The 15,226-nt window shown below is 42.9% G+C and overlaps 1 protein-coding gene across 3 annotated transcripts in view; it reads right to left on the bottom strand.

The window, feature by feature from the left end:
- Positions 1–9,218, bottom strand: part of MYO5C (myosin VC) — a 104,295-nt gene extending 95,077 nt beyond the window's left edge. For all 3 annotated transcript variants that reach the window (XM_047862143.1, XM_047862145.1, XM_047862144.1), the window contains exon 1: positions 9,004–9,218. In XM_047862143.1, coding sequence (XP_047718099.1) covers positions 9,004–9,030 — 27 coding nt within the window. In that variant the 5' untranslated portion in view covers positions 9,031–9,218. The remainder of the gene's footprint in view (positions 1–9,003) is intronic.
- Positions 9,219–15,226: the final 6,008 nt, after the last annotated feature.

Genomic DNA, 15,226 nt, shown 5'->3' with positions numbered 1-15,226 from the left:
GTTCATAGTAGCTTTATTCATAATAACCGAAAACTGGAAACAGACTAGATGTCCATTAATAGGAGAATGAGTTAAAAGACAAACAAAACTGTGGTATATTCATACAATGGAATACTACTTACCAATGAAAAGAATCAACTACTGATATAAGCAAGAACATGAATGAATCTCCAAAACATTAGGTTGAATCACAGAAACATTACACAAATGAGTATGCTATGTATGAATCCCCCCTCTTTTTTTTTTTTCAGAGAGAGTGAGCTTGAGCACGTTAGCACAAGTGGTGGAGGGGCAGAGGGAGAGAGAAAATCTTAAACAGGCTCTACGCCCAGCCTGGAGTCTGATGTGGGGCTCAATCTCACAACTGTGAGTGAGATCATGACCTGAGATGAAATCAAGAGTCGGATGCTTAACCCACTGAGTCACCCAGGCACCTCCATGTATGAATCCCTTTAAATCAAGTGCTAGAACAGGTAAAACTAATGTAAGGTGGGGAAAACATAGGAACAGCAGTTGCCTCTGGGAGTAGGTAGGGCTGGGGAGTGAGTGGGAAGGCTCTCATGGGAATGTTCTGGGGGTGATGGCAACATTCTATACCTTGAAAGGGTTTGGGTTACATGGGTGGTCAGCACTTTTCAAACACCACTGAACACAGACGTGAGACTGGTGTTTCACTATCTGAAAATTTTACACAAAGAACCGAACAAATATGAAACTCTTAACAATAGACATACTAAAATATTTAGGAGGACACGTAGCGATGTAAGTAGTTTACTCTAAGATGCTTTAAAAAATAAGATGGCCCAAGGGCTGGAGAGAAGCATAGACATGTAATACAACAAATATGGTAAAATGTTCATGGTAGAATCTAGGTGGTAGGACAGATGTCCGCTATAAAGTCCCTTTGACTTCACTGTATACTTAACATTTTCATATGCTGTTGGAGGAAATAAAGAAAAGTATAAAACAAGTTTCAGAGTGCCAGTACTAGACTAGGACCGAGTTGATTAAGGAGCACAGGTGTTTATCTATTAGTTAATATGAATTGACTTAAGCAAAGAAAAATATATATTTCATTGGCTGGGTATCAATCATGAGTCCCTAAGTCATTTGGGTTGTTTTAATTCTTGATAGGTAGCTGAGAGAGAGGTATGGGTAAGATTTCAGACACAGAGACAGAGAAAATGGAAGAATGACCTAGAGGGCAATGATACACAGTTAGGTATACATGTCCATGCAGGTAGGTGGATAGAAGCCTCATAAACACACTCACACCCACTCCACACATACTTGTTGCCATGGGCTACCATGTTCTACTTCAGTCTGCTATCAAAAACATTTATTGCTCAAAAAGAATGAAATCTTGCCATTTGCAACTACATGGATGGAACTAGAGGGTATTAGGCTAAGCGAAATTAGTCAGAGGAAGACAAATATCATATGACTTCACTCATATGAGGATTTTAAGATGCAAAACAGATGAACATAAGGGAAGGGAAGAAAAATTATAGAAAAACAAGGAGGAGGACAAAACATAAGAGACTCAAATATGGAGAACAAACAAAGGGTTACTAGTGGGGTTGTGGGAGGGGGGATGGTCTAAATGGGTAAGGGGCATTAAGGAATCTATTCCTGAAATCACTGTTGCACTATATGCTAACTAACTTGGATGTAAATTTAAAAAATAAATTAAGTAAAAATTAAAAAAAACATTTATTGCTAATCTCATAAAGCTGAAATCATTAATGGAATATCCCAATATATCATGAAGTGTCATGACAGAATTTTAGGTCCTAGATTTAGGGTCCTGGGAGATCGTCTGCTCCAGGTTGTCTGTCATAGTTCTTTTTAAAGCCAAAGAAAGCTGACTTCAAATGAAATGGTGGCGGCCTGCTCTGTGAAACAGGTGAAAGTAGAGGCATTCTGAGGAGGATCCCAGTTGGGGGCTACAGCTGAGATCCCTGAGATCCTCCCACAGAAGCCAGGAGTTCTGAGAAGTAATGTTAAGGTCACCAAAGCCAATCCAAGCCTTTTGTTTTACTGACCCCAAAGATGTCAGCAGCTCATCAAATACCACACAAAGTCTCAAAAGCCAGGATTCCATGGAGCCAGGGCCTGCAAATCCTACTTTGAACTGCTTGTTAATTAAATAAGTCTGGCTTTGAAAATAATCTTGAACTCTCAACACGCAACCATCTACTTGAGAGCGCACAGGCTGGTTTGTTTCAGCCCAAAGCAGAATTCAATGGTAGGCAGTATTAGGATATGTATGGAACTGAAAGCTGGCTTCTTTTGAGGGGTGGTGCATACAAACGGCCTCCTCAGCCCCGACTCTCCAGGCCACCCACACCTTCCAGGCCTGGTGCCTCTGCCAGCAATGCTGCCAGTCACCTAGGGCCCTGCAGCTGCAACCCAGCCTGGTAAGTAAACATGACAAAGTTTATCCAGTTGCATGTCAGTTACACCCATTGGGTCCCTCCCTCCTTCCTCACATTCCTCGACCCACAAGGCAGTGCTTCAACCGGGAGGAAGAGTTCGCTTTGCAGAATTTAGACAAACAAACGCAGTCTGTGCAAACAGTGTGACTAGCTCTCATGTGATTTCCCCAGTGTGACTCGTTCCTGTGGAGCAGGAGCCTCCGGACTCAGACTGCCTGCCAAGCCCTCAAGGGACGGGCCTGCAGGGGGGGCCACGGAGCAGAGGTACCTGCCTCCCACACCCTTCCTGCGAATACCCTCCCACGAAGGGAAATCGTGCTGTACCTTTATTTCCAAGCCAAGGGAGGCTCAACAATGAGGCAAAGACTTAGGAGCGGGACCCTTAGGAAGTGATTTGTCTTCAGGAATATCCAAATACCCCACCCTACATGTTCAGATGAGAGAAGAGGGCATCTTCTCATGTTGCCTGCCTATTTGAAGGCATCAACTGATGTCAGCCACAGAAAGGGCTTGAGGACTTTACAGGAAATAGGGAATACCACACATTTCCTTCCTAGCAGCTCTCTGGACTGGGAGAGTCTCCACTTTCCCAGTCAGCCAGGCCAGGGCAGTGATATTATGCTCCCTCCGTTGCCCCTCCCTCACCCCTCCAGGCCCTTCCCAGGCTCCCTAGCCTCCCCTCTGTCTCCCAGTGTCCTTCCTAGCCCCTCTTCCTGACAGGCTTTCTCTAGAGAGTGTCCTCCATTCCCATGATTTCGGGGACTGCCCTAGCACCTGTGCACGTGAGACCTCCAGCCCAGATCTCTCCACAGGTCTAGACCACATGTCCAGTGGTCTCCCACACATCAGCCCCTAAATGTCCTTGGACACTCATAAATTCTAACCTCTAATGACCATTATGTCTATCCCAAACCCACTCCTCCTCAGTTCTCTTGTCCCTCAAATCAAAAACTTGGGACAGTGCTGGGTTCCCTTCCCTCCCTCCACCCTCAACAACCAAATGGTTATCAGGTGCTGGAAAGCCTACATCTTAAACAAGTCTCACCTATCTGTCCCATTCATCCCACTGCCATGGCCGTCAATCAGCTCCCCCTCCCCCAATCCCACCCCCACCAATCTTCTCTTGACAGATGTCACAGTCTGCTGAGTGCTTCCTCAACCAGGTAAAGCACCAGGTTTCTGTGGTCATACAGATTCCCTCACCTGCACCTGAATCAGAATTTCCATGGGTGGGCCCCGGCAAGATGAAAGCTTTAAAATTCCCGCCCCCAGTCCCTTATAGATTTTGATGACCAGCCAGACCTTGGAAGCCACTGTCCTAGCCAGTTTTCCTCCTCAGGCTTCCTTGCCTCTTCAGTCCACCCTCTGCCAGCTGCCACCCAATCCACTAGCAGTTTCTAGAACATGCCAAGCTCTTCCTTGGCTCTGTTCCTTCCATCCCCGGTGCCACTCCTCCTCTCCTGGCCAGTGAGCAAACTAAGATTCAGCTCACAACTCCTCTCCTTGGTGGCACTTTCCCTATTGCTCTCCACCCCAGGCAGGATTGAATGCTTCCTCTTTAGAGTTCTCCCTGTCCCTTCCCAGAGGGACACAGAGGTTTTGAGGTAACTTTCCACCCCCCTCACTGGCATTTGAGCTTTAAGAGCCTTGTCTTTGTATCCTGGAACCCAATACAATAACTTCCCCATAGCCAGCATTCCATAAACATCTATTAAACAAAATATTCAAATTCCCAGTTTAGTTGCACCAATTAAAGACAAAACTTGGTATTTTAGTCTTTATATACTTTTTTTTTTTTACTCTTTTGAAGTACCCATATATAACACAATGGATACCTCTAATTTTCTAGAGTTATTAATGATACATAGAAGTCTAAAAGCTTCTTACATTGGCCAAATGGAAAGCCATTAAACTGAACTTTGACTTTATTTTAGACAGAGATCCTGAACTGCTAGTCAAGACACTTCTCACCTTGCACATCTGAGTTCTAGCAAAACTTCCTTGCAGATGTCTTGTGAGTCCTTATTCACAAGCAAGAGTAGTAAGTGACTGAAGGGTAATATAATTTGTGAATCTGTGGCTAAAACTAGGTATAACCTGAGTCCCAATTAATGAGCCAGAACAATTTAAGAAATATCTCTAGAGGCATGCCATAGAGTTCTCTGCCTCACTGCCAACTTACCACTTTGCCCAATATCTTAGATGAAAAAACCATACTCACGTATAGCAAATATACAACTATAAAGTGGATGGACTTCCCATGAGTCCTCTGTGTGAATGGGAAGAAGGTCAGCTCCCTTGAAGAGGAGGAAGATAGTAAAGGTGGTTGAACCATAGTTGTGGTAGTGGGAGGTATTAGGAACAGAAGCTTTTGGGACGCCTGGGTGGCTCTGTCAGTTAAGCGTTCGACTTTGGCTCGGGTCATGATCTCGCAGTCTGTGGGTTTGAGGCCCATGTCAGGCTCTGTGCTGAAAGTTCGGAGCCTAGAGCCTGCTTTGGATTCTGTGTCTTCCCCTCCCTCTCTGCCCCTCCCCTGCTCATGCACGCTCTCTCTCTCTCAAAAATAAATAAACACTAAAAAAAAAAAAAAAAGAACAGAGGCTTTTAATCCTGCCTCCTCCTCCACTTCTATGTGATCTTAGGCAATTTACCTAACCTGAGCCATTTGTAAAATTGGTATACCAACATCTACACATATCACTGCTTATTAAAATTAAACCATGAAAGATGGTATATAAAGTTCTGAGGATGGCATCTGGCACAGAAGAAGTGCTCCATGATTGCAAGATACAAGTAACCATCATTATCTTCTTCAGGCCCACAGCTCTCTCTGAAAGCAGAAAAACTCATTCATGCATGCGCGCACACATTAAATGTTGCTTAAGCCCCCACTGCTCCCTGTTCTCTGGAAACTCTTGGTCAGTGGGGGAGACAGTTAATGAGTGTTGACAAATCAACATGCAAGGTGTCCAGAGGAGCTGGCTGTAAATATTTCTCAGAAAAGACACTGCTCAAATTGAATTTGGAAGGTGAGGCGCTACTGAACAAAGCAGTTATTTTAAGCACAGGGAGTCTTGCAAGCCAAGGCATAGAGTGCTGACCAGCAGCAGGAATGCACCAAGGGATGGCCAGAAATTTGCAGAGTGAGCTGAGGTAGGAGTGGGCAGGCAGTGGGGAGATGCAGAGGTGGAACCTTGTGGCTGGTCAGTGAGTCTGAAAGTGACAGGGGCCTCCAGAGAGGTTCCAACAGTGAATGGCAAAACCGGTTTTTCTCAGCGAGATTTTAAATCCATTTCTGGGTCAAATGCTCTCAACATTTCCAGAGCATGTTGCCAATAGCTTTTGAAAGAGATGGGTCATTTTACACTTCATCCCGGCAGCTACTGCTACTCTCACCACACTTCCTCCCAGGAGTCCCCTCTTTCTCAGAACCTCTCTTCCTATGCTCCCCTACCAGCTCTCCCATCTCCTCCCTGTGATGGCTCCATCTTGGGCCCCTCTGAATAGTTGTATTTCCCAGTGTCCTGTCTTGGCTCTCGTCTCACCCTGGGCAAGGCTCTCACTCCCTGGGCTTCAGCTACTACCTCTGGGCAGAAGACTCTTGGCCCAACCTCTCCACCAACCTCTAACCTCCCAGAGCACTGGCCCCTAGAAACTCCTTCACCACCTCAATTGTTGCAGGGACAAATTCTGCCTCCTGACTTTCATAAGATCTCCTCCTCCTGCTGTGCCTGTGTCAACGGCACCCCCTGCTCTCATCATCCAGACTCTGACCTCTACAGTCATCTTTGACCTCTCCCTCTCCCCAGTCCAGTCTTATCATCACCTACCTCCACAGCCTCCCTGGATTGTGTCTCCTTTTGCCCTGTCCAATACTGCAGCCTGAATTCTTTCCCGGACACTTAAGATGACCTGAGAATTCAGCTATCTGAGTGTCATGGGCATTGCCAGTGCACCCAAATTCCTAAAACACAGCCCCTGATCCTATATTTTCCCACTCAAAATCTTCACCAGAGTATAAAGCCCCGATCTAATTCTTGGGCACAACCCTCCCCTTCCCAGGTCTATCACCCAGTAGGCTCCTCCATGCCTTTAGGGCTTCAGCAGATTGAATTATTTGACCTTTCTCATTTCTCACTAATTCAAAAACTCCTTGAGAGGAAAGACTATCCTTTAAAAAAAGTCTTTCTAACCTCCCCCAAGCACAATGTTTCACGTACAGAAAGTGCTAAATAAATGTTTTAGGGGAGATAATATGCCTGTCTTCAAGGCATAGCAGGAAGGGAGATTAGACAGGGGATAGGCAGGTAACAGCAGTGTATATAGTGACTGAATGAGGTAGCCTGGAGATCATGGATGGGTGTGGCTGTCACACAGGGGTTCCAGAATGGACAGTCCACACATCACCCTGCTGCAGAGTCATTATTTGCTCCTGGGTACAGAAATGGGTTTTAAGTTGTTTTAAAATGTTGTGTGGCTAAGATTATGCAGAGAAGCAGCACTTCTGGAGCTTAAAGGAGGCCAAGGGTCCCAGTCACAAACTTTGGCTTAAGCCAATCCTGTATGCTAGCATTCTAGGACAAATGGCTAAATCTGTGGACTTGGGAGGGTTGCAGGAAGCCGTAGGGAAGCAAGGGAGAGGGCTTAGATTTTATTTCAGTTTAAGAAAGAACTCCTTAACATGGGACACCTGGGTGGCTCAGTCAGTTAAATGTTCGACCCTTGATTTCAGCTCAGGTCAAGATCTCACGGTTCAGTAGCTTTGAACCCTGTGTGGGACTCTGTGCTGACAGAATGGAGCCTGCTTGGGATTCTCTGTCTCTTTCTCTTCCGCATGCCGCCCCCCAAACCCCAACCAAAATAAATAAATAAACTTAAAAAAAAAATGAAAGAACTTCTTAGCACAGCAAGCTCTTTAAAACCTAAACAGGCAACTACACAAACAGGGAGCTTCCCACCTCTGGAACTGACAATATGGGGACTGACTGACCTGGGACAGAAGAGATAGCCTCAGAACAAAGGTGTCTACTTGGACACCAAATGGGTAGGGTGGGCCATCAAGACTCCCTCTGGCTCTGGGATTCTCAGATTCTCTGTCCTTCCAAGCTCTTCTCTAGAAAACTCTTCCGTATCAGTTTTCCTACATTATGCCTGCTACCTAGTTGCTATTTAAAAACACTTGTAGTGTAAGGTCTTGATGATAGGGAAGCTCACACCTGTGTATTTTTGCTTCTGGAATAAAAATGTTACCTAAAAGAGGTTAATCATCAACAATTTTCTGTTCTCCAAATTATCTTCCAAGAATTGCCTTGTGCCAAGATTTTCTTTCACCTCCAGTAAGTTGAAGACCTCAGAAGCACTGTCAGCTATCTGATGGTTGACATTCTCACTGATAAACTATTCTAGGAGAGTCATGGTTCAAACATTGCCCATTTAGAAGTCTAGTTAGTGGAAAGGTGTTGGAGGGCACAATGGCATTTGGATGGTTTGTACTTGTATTACTAATTCAGTAAAGTAGAAGAAAAAAGTTTGCTTAAACAGTTGTGAAACAATTATTTACAACTATTGTTTATATCTACAGGAAAGTGCCTTTTTAAATATAAAGCAAGGGCATGTTCAGGGGAAATGGACAGATTCTAGTGTCATCCATTTGAATATTGGGAAACATAGATTTTACTCCACTGGGGTGTGAGAGGATCTGCCTTCATAGCCTTTCAAAAAAAATTTTTTTTCAAAAGGGCCAACACTTTCAAATTATTTTTCATCCAGACAATTAGCCAAGCTCATCTCAGAAGGTTTTGGGTGTCAGAACGCTGTGGAGTCCTTGGCCCTGGGGAAGAGGTAATTTCATTTTTATTTTTTTTTTATATGAAGAGGTAATTTCAGAGGAATGCTCTAGAGTGACTCCCAGAATCAGGGTGTATGTGAAGTGCTTTATAAATTGTGAAGCGACGTATAAGTGTTAGGTGAAGAGCCTGTGACCCCTGGATTCACAGAAGCCCTCAATTTCTAGCACCGGTGAAGCTTGCCCCACACGCGCAGGCAGCCGCACCTTTGGACATCAGATGAACTTAAATGCGCGCGCAGGCATTTCTGAAGACCCAGTAATTCTAGAAAGCATCCTGAATACCGCGGTCCTAAGCTTCTTGTTCAAGGGCTCTCTGAGGAGGACCAGGAGAATTATGGATACTATTATTTGCCCGTGACTGAGACTTCTATGTCCCTGTGAGCAACTCTGATTTCACTTGTGGCTCGGGAAGAGGGCCGAGAGGCACGAGAGGTGGGGACGGACGCGCGACCCCAGGGCACCGAGAAGCTCGGGCCCGGGAAGGCAGCCCCTCGCACTCGGTCTTCCCATTCCGAGGGGACCCAGGCTCCCGGGGCGGGGCGGAGGCGCTTTCCCCCGCGGACAGGAGCCGGAGCCCTCCGGTGCCCCCGATCCCCAGGGCCTCCGCGACCTGTCCCTGCGGCGAGTGCGCCAGGTGCACAGGTGTGGGCTGGGCGCCAGGTACAGTCAGCATTAGCGCCGTGCCATCTTCCCTCCCGCGCACCCGCCCTTCGGTACCTGCGTGTAGAGCGCGGCCACCGCCATGGGCGAGACAGGCCAGAGCAGCTGGAGGGCCGCGAAGGTGCGAGGCTCCGAGACTAGGCGCGCGGCTTCGAGACCCGGGGGCAGGTAACTGCGGGGCCGCCGCGTAAATCTGCGCGGGGCCACCCTGCGGGGTAAGTTTTCCTGCGACGACTACTTTCCCCGGGGCTAGCGGCCTCTGGAGGAGAGAAGTCGCGGATTGGTTCTTGGGCCCAGCCTGGCGGGTCGGCGCCGCGATTGGCTGGGGCGGGGGCTGCGGGCAGGGCTCGGGCCTCCTAGCGGCCAGGGCTCGGCGGTCAAGTGGGTCCACCTGGCGGGGGTGCGGAGCGGTCCGCCCAGGATTCGCTGGCTCTTGGAGGCAGGAAACAGGTGTTCTGAGACGCTCCCGTCCAAGTTTTAGTTTCCTTAGTCCGCAGCGTGTTTACTGGAAGGAGCAGCAGATATGACCATTGCCATAGAAAAGTCCAAGGGAACTTGTAAGACAGTTCAGTCGGGTGACCATGTTCAAAATCAAATGTAAAGATGAATCCTTTTCCTTTATGTGAGCAATAATCATTTAGAAAATACTACAGAAAGATGGAAAATAAGATATTTACAACATCAGTGAACATATAAAGTGTCCAGAGATTACACTAAGAGAAATGCGCTCGGCCTTTGTGGAGAAAAATGTTTAAATTTCTCTTCAAGGACATAAAAGAAGGCCTGAATAAATTGAGGGTGAGGGCTGGGGACAGGGTAAGATGCCATTTTCATGGATGGCACTATTTAATACTGTACTGGTGTCAATTCTACCCAAATTAATAATATAATGTGTAAGTCTAATGTAGTTGGAATAAAAATCCTAGCAGAACTTTTGAAAAATTGTACAATTATTCTATATTTTATATGAAGTAAAATTCATATATAACAAGACACTCTTCAAAGCGAGGACCAAAGAAGTGAGATTTGCCCCACACGTATTAAGGGATATCACAAAGCCATCATCATTAAAACAGTGTGATACTGGCATGAGAATGGATAAATGAATAATGGGACAGAATGGAGTCCCCCAAGAGGGCCCCACATTATATGGTGGCTTTAAGGATCAGAGTGGGAAAGAAAAGAATATTTAATAGATGGGCCCATTGTGTGTGTGTGTAGGAGGGGAGAAGAAGCAAATCCTTGGCAAATGCTGTATCCAAAAATAAACTCCAGATGGATTCATGATGAAAACTTAAAAGTAAAACCATAATATTCTTAAGAAAAAAATGAAGGGTAACACCTTTTAAATGTTGGGTTAGGAAAGAATGTCTTAAGATACAATCATAGAAAGAAAAAATGATGGAATTTGCGGTCATCAAAAGGAAAGATTTCTTTTCAGTGGAAAACCACCATTCATAAAGAAAGGCAACAGACTGGGAAATACACTTGCAACTTAACAACCAACAAATGATTAATATGTATAATATTCATCTAAAATAGACAAGAAACTACTGTAAATTGGTTTTAAAAAGATACTAAGTCCAATTTTTAAAAATTTACAAAAGAAATTAATAGGTAGTTTGTCAATGGGAACACTCAAATGGCTGGTTAGCACATAAAGAGATGTCAACTTTATTAGTAACCAGAGAAATACAAATGAAAACAAGGAGATATAACTTTATACTCATTGGATTGGCAAAAATATTCGGCTTGAAAAACATCAACTAGGATGTGAGAAAATAACTTTTTGCTCCCACAACTGGTGGGAGCTATACTAATACACCATTCAAGAGAGCAATTTGAGAATGTTAATTAAAAATGGGTTTAGGCATGGGGCGCCTGGGTGGCTCAGTCAGTTGGGCATCTGACTTCAGCTCAGGTCATGATCTCACAGTTGTGGGTTTGAGCCCCGTGTCAGGCTCTGTGCTGACAGCTCTGAGCCTGGAACCTGCTTCGAATTCTGTGTCTCCCCCTCTCTCTGCCCCTCTCCCACTCTCTCTCTCTCTCTCTCTCTCTCTCTCTCAAAAATAAACATTAAAAAACTATAAAAATAAAAAAAATAGGTTTAGGCAGATAAATTATCACATAGACCTGAAAAAAGTTAAGTAGATCTTCATCACAACACAGTTACATATCAAAGGAGATATTCATCAATATCCATCAACAGGAGAATGAATAAATAGTGTGTGTGTATGTGTGTGTGTATATATATATATATATAGTATATAGTATAATACTCTATAGCTGCCAGCAAGAATGGATGTGATATACTTATATTGACTCAGAGAGCTGTAAAAAGCCATGTTGAATGGACGTATAGTACAAGTCTTTATATATATTTCAAAACTAGCAAAGACTGCAATAATATGTTGTTCATGGAAAAAAGTATATGTAAATGAAAGTGTGGATGATAAATTACAAAGTCATCCAATTAAATATGTGAGAGTGAATATCTCTGAGGTTGAGGGAAATGAGATTGGTGAATAAAGAAAAAAGAGGAACTTGGGGCTCCTGGGTGGCTCAGTCAGTTAAGCAACCAATTTTGGCCTAGTTTGTGATCTCATGGTTCATGAGTTCGAGCCCTGAATTGGGTTCCACATTGGCAGCAGAGCCTGTTTGGGATTCTCTCTCTGCCCCTCCCCCACTTGCATGTGCACAGACTCTCTCTCTCTCAAAATAAATAAATATAAACTTAAAAAGAAAAAAAGAGGAACCAAAAAAATTTCAAAGAACCTGGCACAGACCAACAGTGATAGGTGCCACAAAAAGAGGATTATGATGAACTTAATGTTGTGTACCTCTGGTCCAAAATAACAACATAAAGAAAAAAGGCATAAAATGGGTAGAAGAGTTACCTGGTTGCTCAGAGTTAAGAAGGGTCTAGAGGTCTAGCCACTTTTATCATTTAAATAAAAAATTATAGGGGCGCCTGGGTGGCCCAGTCGGTTGGGTGGCCGACTTCGGCTCAGGTCATGATCTCGCGGTCCGTGAGTTCGAGCCCCGCGTCGGGCTCTGTGCTGACAGCTCAGAGCCTGGAGCCTGTTTCGGATTCTGTGTCTCCCTCTCTCTGACCCTTCCCTGTTCATGCTCTGTCTCTCTCTGTCTCAAAAATAAATGAGCATTAAAAAAAAATTAAATAAAAAATTATATTTAAGATTTTTATTTATTTTTTATTAAGTAATCTCTATTTCCAACATGGGGCCTGAACCCTTAACCCAAGACCAAGAGTCACATGCTCTACCAACTGAGCCAGCCAGGAGCCCCTTTAAATACAATTTTTATTGAAGAATAACATACAGAAAGTAGACAAATAATAAGTGTACAGCTTAATGTAGTCTTACACACGGACATATCAACACATCCAAGTAACCACCGCCCAGATCCAAATATAGAACATTTCTAACATCCCCAAACCTTTGATGTCCCTTTAAGTCATTACCCCTCAAAGGTAACCACTGTTATAACTTCTTTCACCGTAAGTTAGTCTTACCTATTTTGGATGTTTTTATAAATGAAATTATTTGTGTATCATCTTTGCATCTGGCTTGTTACGTGACATGTAACAATGCTGTTGTACATAGCTAAAGTGTGCTATTTTTTGTTTCTAGATAGTATTCCATTATATAAATATTCTATTGTTTATTCATTCTCCTGTTGATAAATATTTAGGTTATTTCAGTTTGTGGCTATTATGGATAACACTGCTATAAACATTTTTACATAGGTCTTTCAATGCACAAACATATGCATTCCTGTTTGATATATAAAAGGAGTAGAACTGCTGAATCATTAGGTATGCAATGCTCAATATTGTTAGTAGATATTGTTGTGTATATATATATATATATATATGTATACACACACACACATACACACATATGTAAGGATTTTTTTAAGTTCTTTTTAAAGTAATCTCTACACCCAACGTGGAGCTTGAACTTACAACCCCAAGATCAAGGGTCACATGCTTTACTGAGCTGACTAGATACCCCTAGATATTGTTGCCTTTAAAATATTGCATCAACTTACTTTTTTTTTTTTTTGAATGTTTATTTTTAAGGAGAGAGAGAGAGTGAGCATGGGCACACACAAGGGAGGGGCAGAGAGAGAGAGAGGGAGAGAGAGGATCTTAGCAGGCTCTGGGCTAAGAGCAGACAGCCCGATGTGGGGCTTGAACTCAGGAACCATGAGATCATGACCTGAGCCAAACTTGGATGCTTAACCGACTGAGCCATGCAGGTGCCCTGCATCAATTTACTTCTATAAACAGCGTATGAGTTTCAGTTGTTTTATATCCTCATCAACGATTGATACTGTCAGTTTTCTAACTTTCAGCCTCTAAGAGGAGTATGTTATAATATCCCTCACAATCTCTGCCTTGTGATAGAAGTGTTTAATCCATTCACATTTAATGTAATTGTTGATATGGTCATTTTGTTTTCTATATGGCTCATGTCTTTTTTGTTACTGTTTCTCCTTATGTTTTTGGTGATGGTGGGTTTTTTGTTGTTTTTGTTTTGCTTTTTTGTGTGTGCATGATTTTAATTCCCATTAAAAAAAACAAAAAAAACTTAAAAAAAACCAAAAACAGTATTTCTTGAATTAATTTTTTTAATGGTTCCTCTAGGGATGAAGATATACATCTAAATTCATCACAGATACTCTAGGTTAATACTGTGTTACTTTCCTATGGTTGCTGTAACAAAGTACCACAGACTGGGTGGCTTAAAACAACAGAAATGTATTCCCTCACAGTTGTGAAATCACTAGCATTATTGCTATTGCTGGGTAAGGGGTTTAACTGCACTTCATTCCAAATCAAGTGAGCCCCTCCAAAGGCAAAGCTGCTGGCTTTTATAGCTTGTCTGACTCTGGTAGAATTACCACGCTATCTGACCTGGGTGAGGGGAGAAGATAGGAGCAGCCCCAGGTAAGACTGTTAAATAAATGCTGTTCTTACTCAGAGGTCAGTAGCTTGTCATAAATAAACACTACTAATTTGTTGTATGCTGTTGGAGAATTTACAGAGCCCTAAAATTGTTGTTTTTGACACTTTTGTCCAGTGTTGTCCTTACTTTTTTGAGAAGAGAATTTGCTGAGCCTCTCAGTCTGCCATACCAGAAGTGAAAAGTCTACTTAAAAAAAATTTTTTTTATTAAGAGGTAAGTTTTATACCATACACTTCACACATTTAAAGTATACAACTCAGGGGTTTTTAGTAGAGTCACAGATTAAACTGTCACCACAGTTTATTTTAAGTTTCATCATTGGGGTGCCTGGGTGGCTCAGTTGGTTCAGCATCTGACTTTGGTTTGGGTCATGATCTCAGTTTGTGGGGTTGAGCCCCATGTCAGGCTTTGCGCTGACAGCATGGAGCCTGCTTTGGATTCTCTTTCCCTCTCTTCCCCCTGCCCTGCTTGCTCTCTCTCTCTCTCTCTCTCTCTCTCTCAAAAATAAACATTAAAATAAATTAATTAAAAAAATTTCATCATCTCAAAATGAAATTCCATGTCCCTCAGTTACTGCTCCATCCCCTTGATTCCCCCTGATCCAACTCCTCCCAGCTCTAAGTAACCACTAATCTGCTGTATGTCGTCTCTCTTTTTTAATTAGCCTGGTTAGAGGCTTATCAATTTTATTGATCTTTTTTAAAGAACCAGCTTTTGGTTTCATTGATTTTCTGTCCTCAATGTCTTTGATTTTTGCTGATTTATATTATTTCTTTTCTTCTGCTTACTTTGCATTTAATGTTTTCTTCCTTTTTTAAGCTTCCTAAACTAGAAGCTTTAATGATTATGTATGGGTCTTTCTTCTTTTCTAATGCATGCATTCAATGCTATAAATTTCCCACTGAGCACTGCTTTCACTGCACTGGACAAATTTTGATGTTATATTTTCATTTTCATTTAGTTCAAATATTTTAAAAATTCTCTGGAGATTTCTCCTTTGTTCCATGTGTTAGAAGCATGTTGTTTAATCTTCAAGTACTTAGGGATTTTCCAGCTATTTTTCCATCACTGATACCTAGTTTAATCCTAATATCATCTGAGTGCAGACATTATATGATTTCTATCCTCTTAAATATTAAAGGTGTGTTTAACAGCCCAGAATGTGCTCTCCATTGGTGTGTATCTCATGTTCCATGTGCTGTGAGTGTATTTATAAGACACTAACAAAAATCCTTTATTTCCATATCTTTATTTGAACAATTTTCTATAATAGCTAGGAGAATACAGCA

This window comes from Prionailurus viverrinus, chromosome B3 (genome assembly GCF_022837055.1).
Source record: "Prionailurus viverrinus isolate Anna chromosome B3, UM_Priviv_1.0, whole genome shotgun sequence".
Taxonomy (NCBI): Eukaryota; Metazoa; Chordata; class Mammalia; order Carnivora; family Felidae; genus Prionailurus; species Prionailurus viverrinus.
The sequence above is the reverse complement of the archived record's forward strand: the minus strand, read 5'-3'. Positions and strand labels throughout refer to the sequence as shown.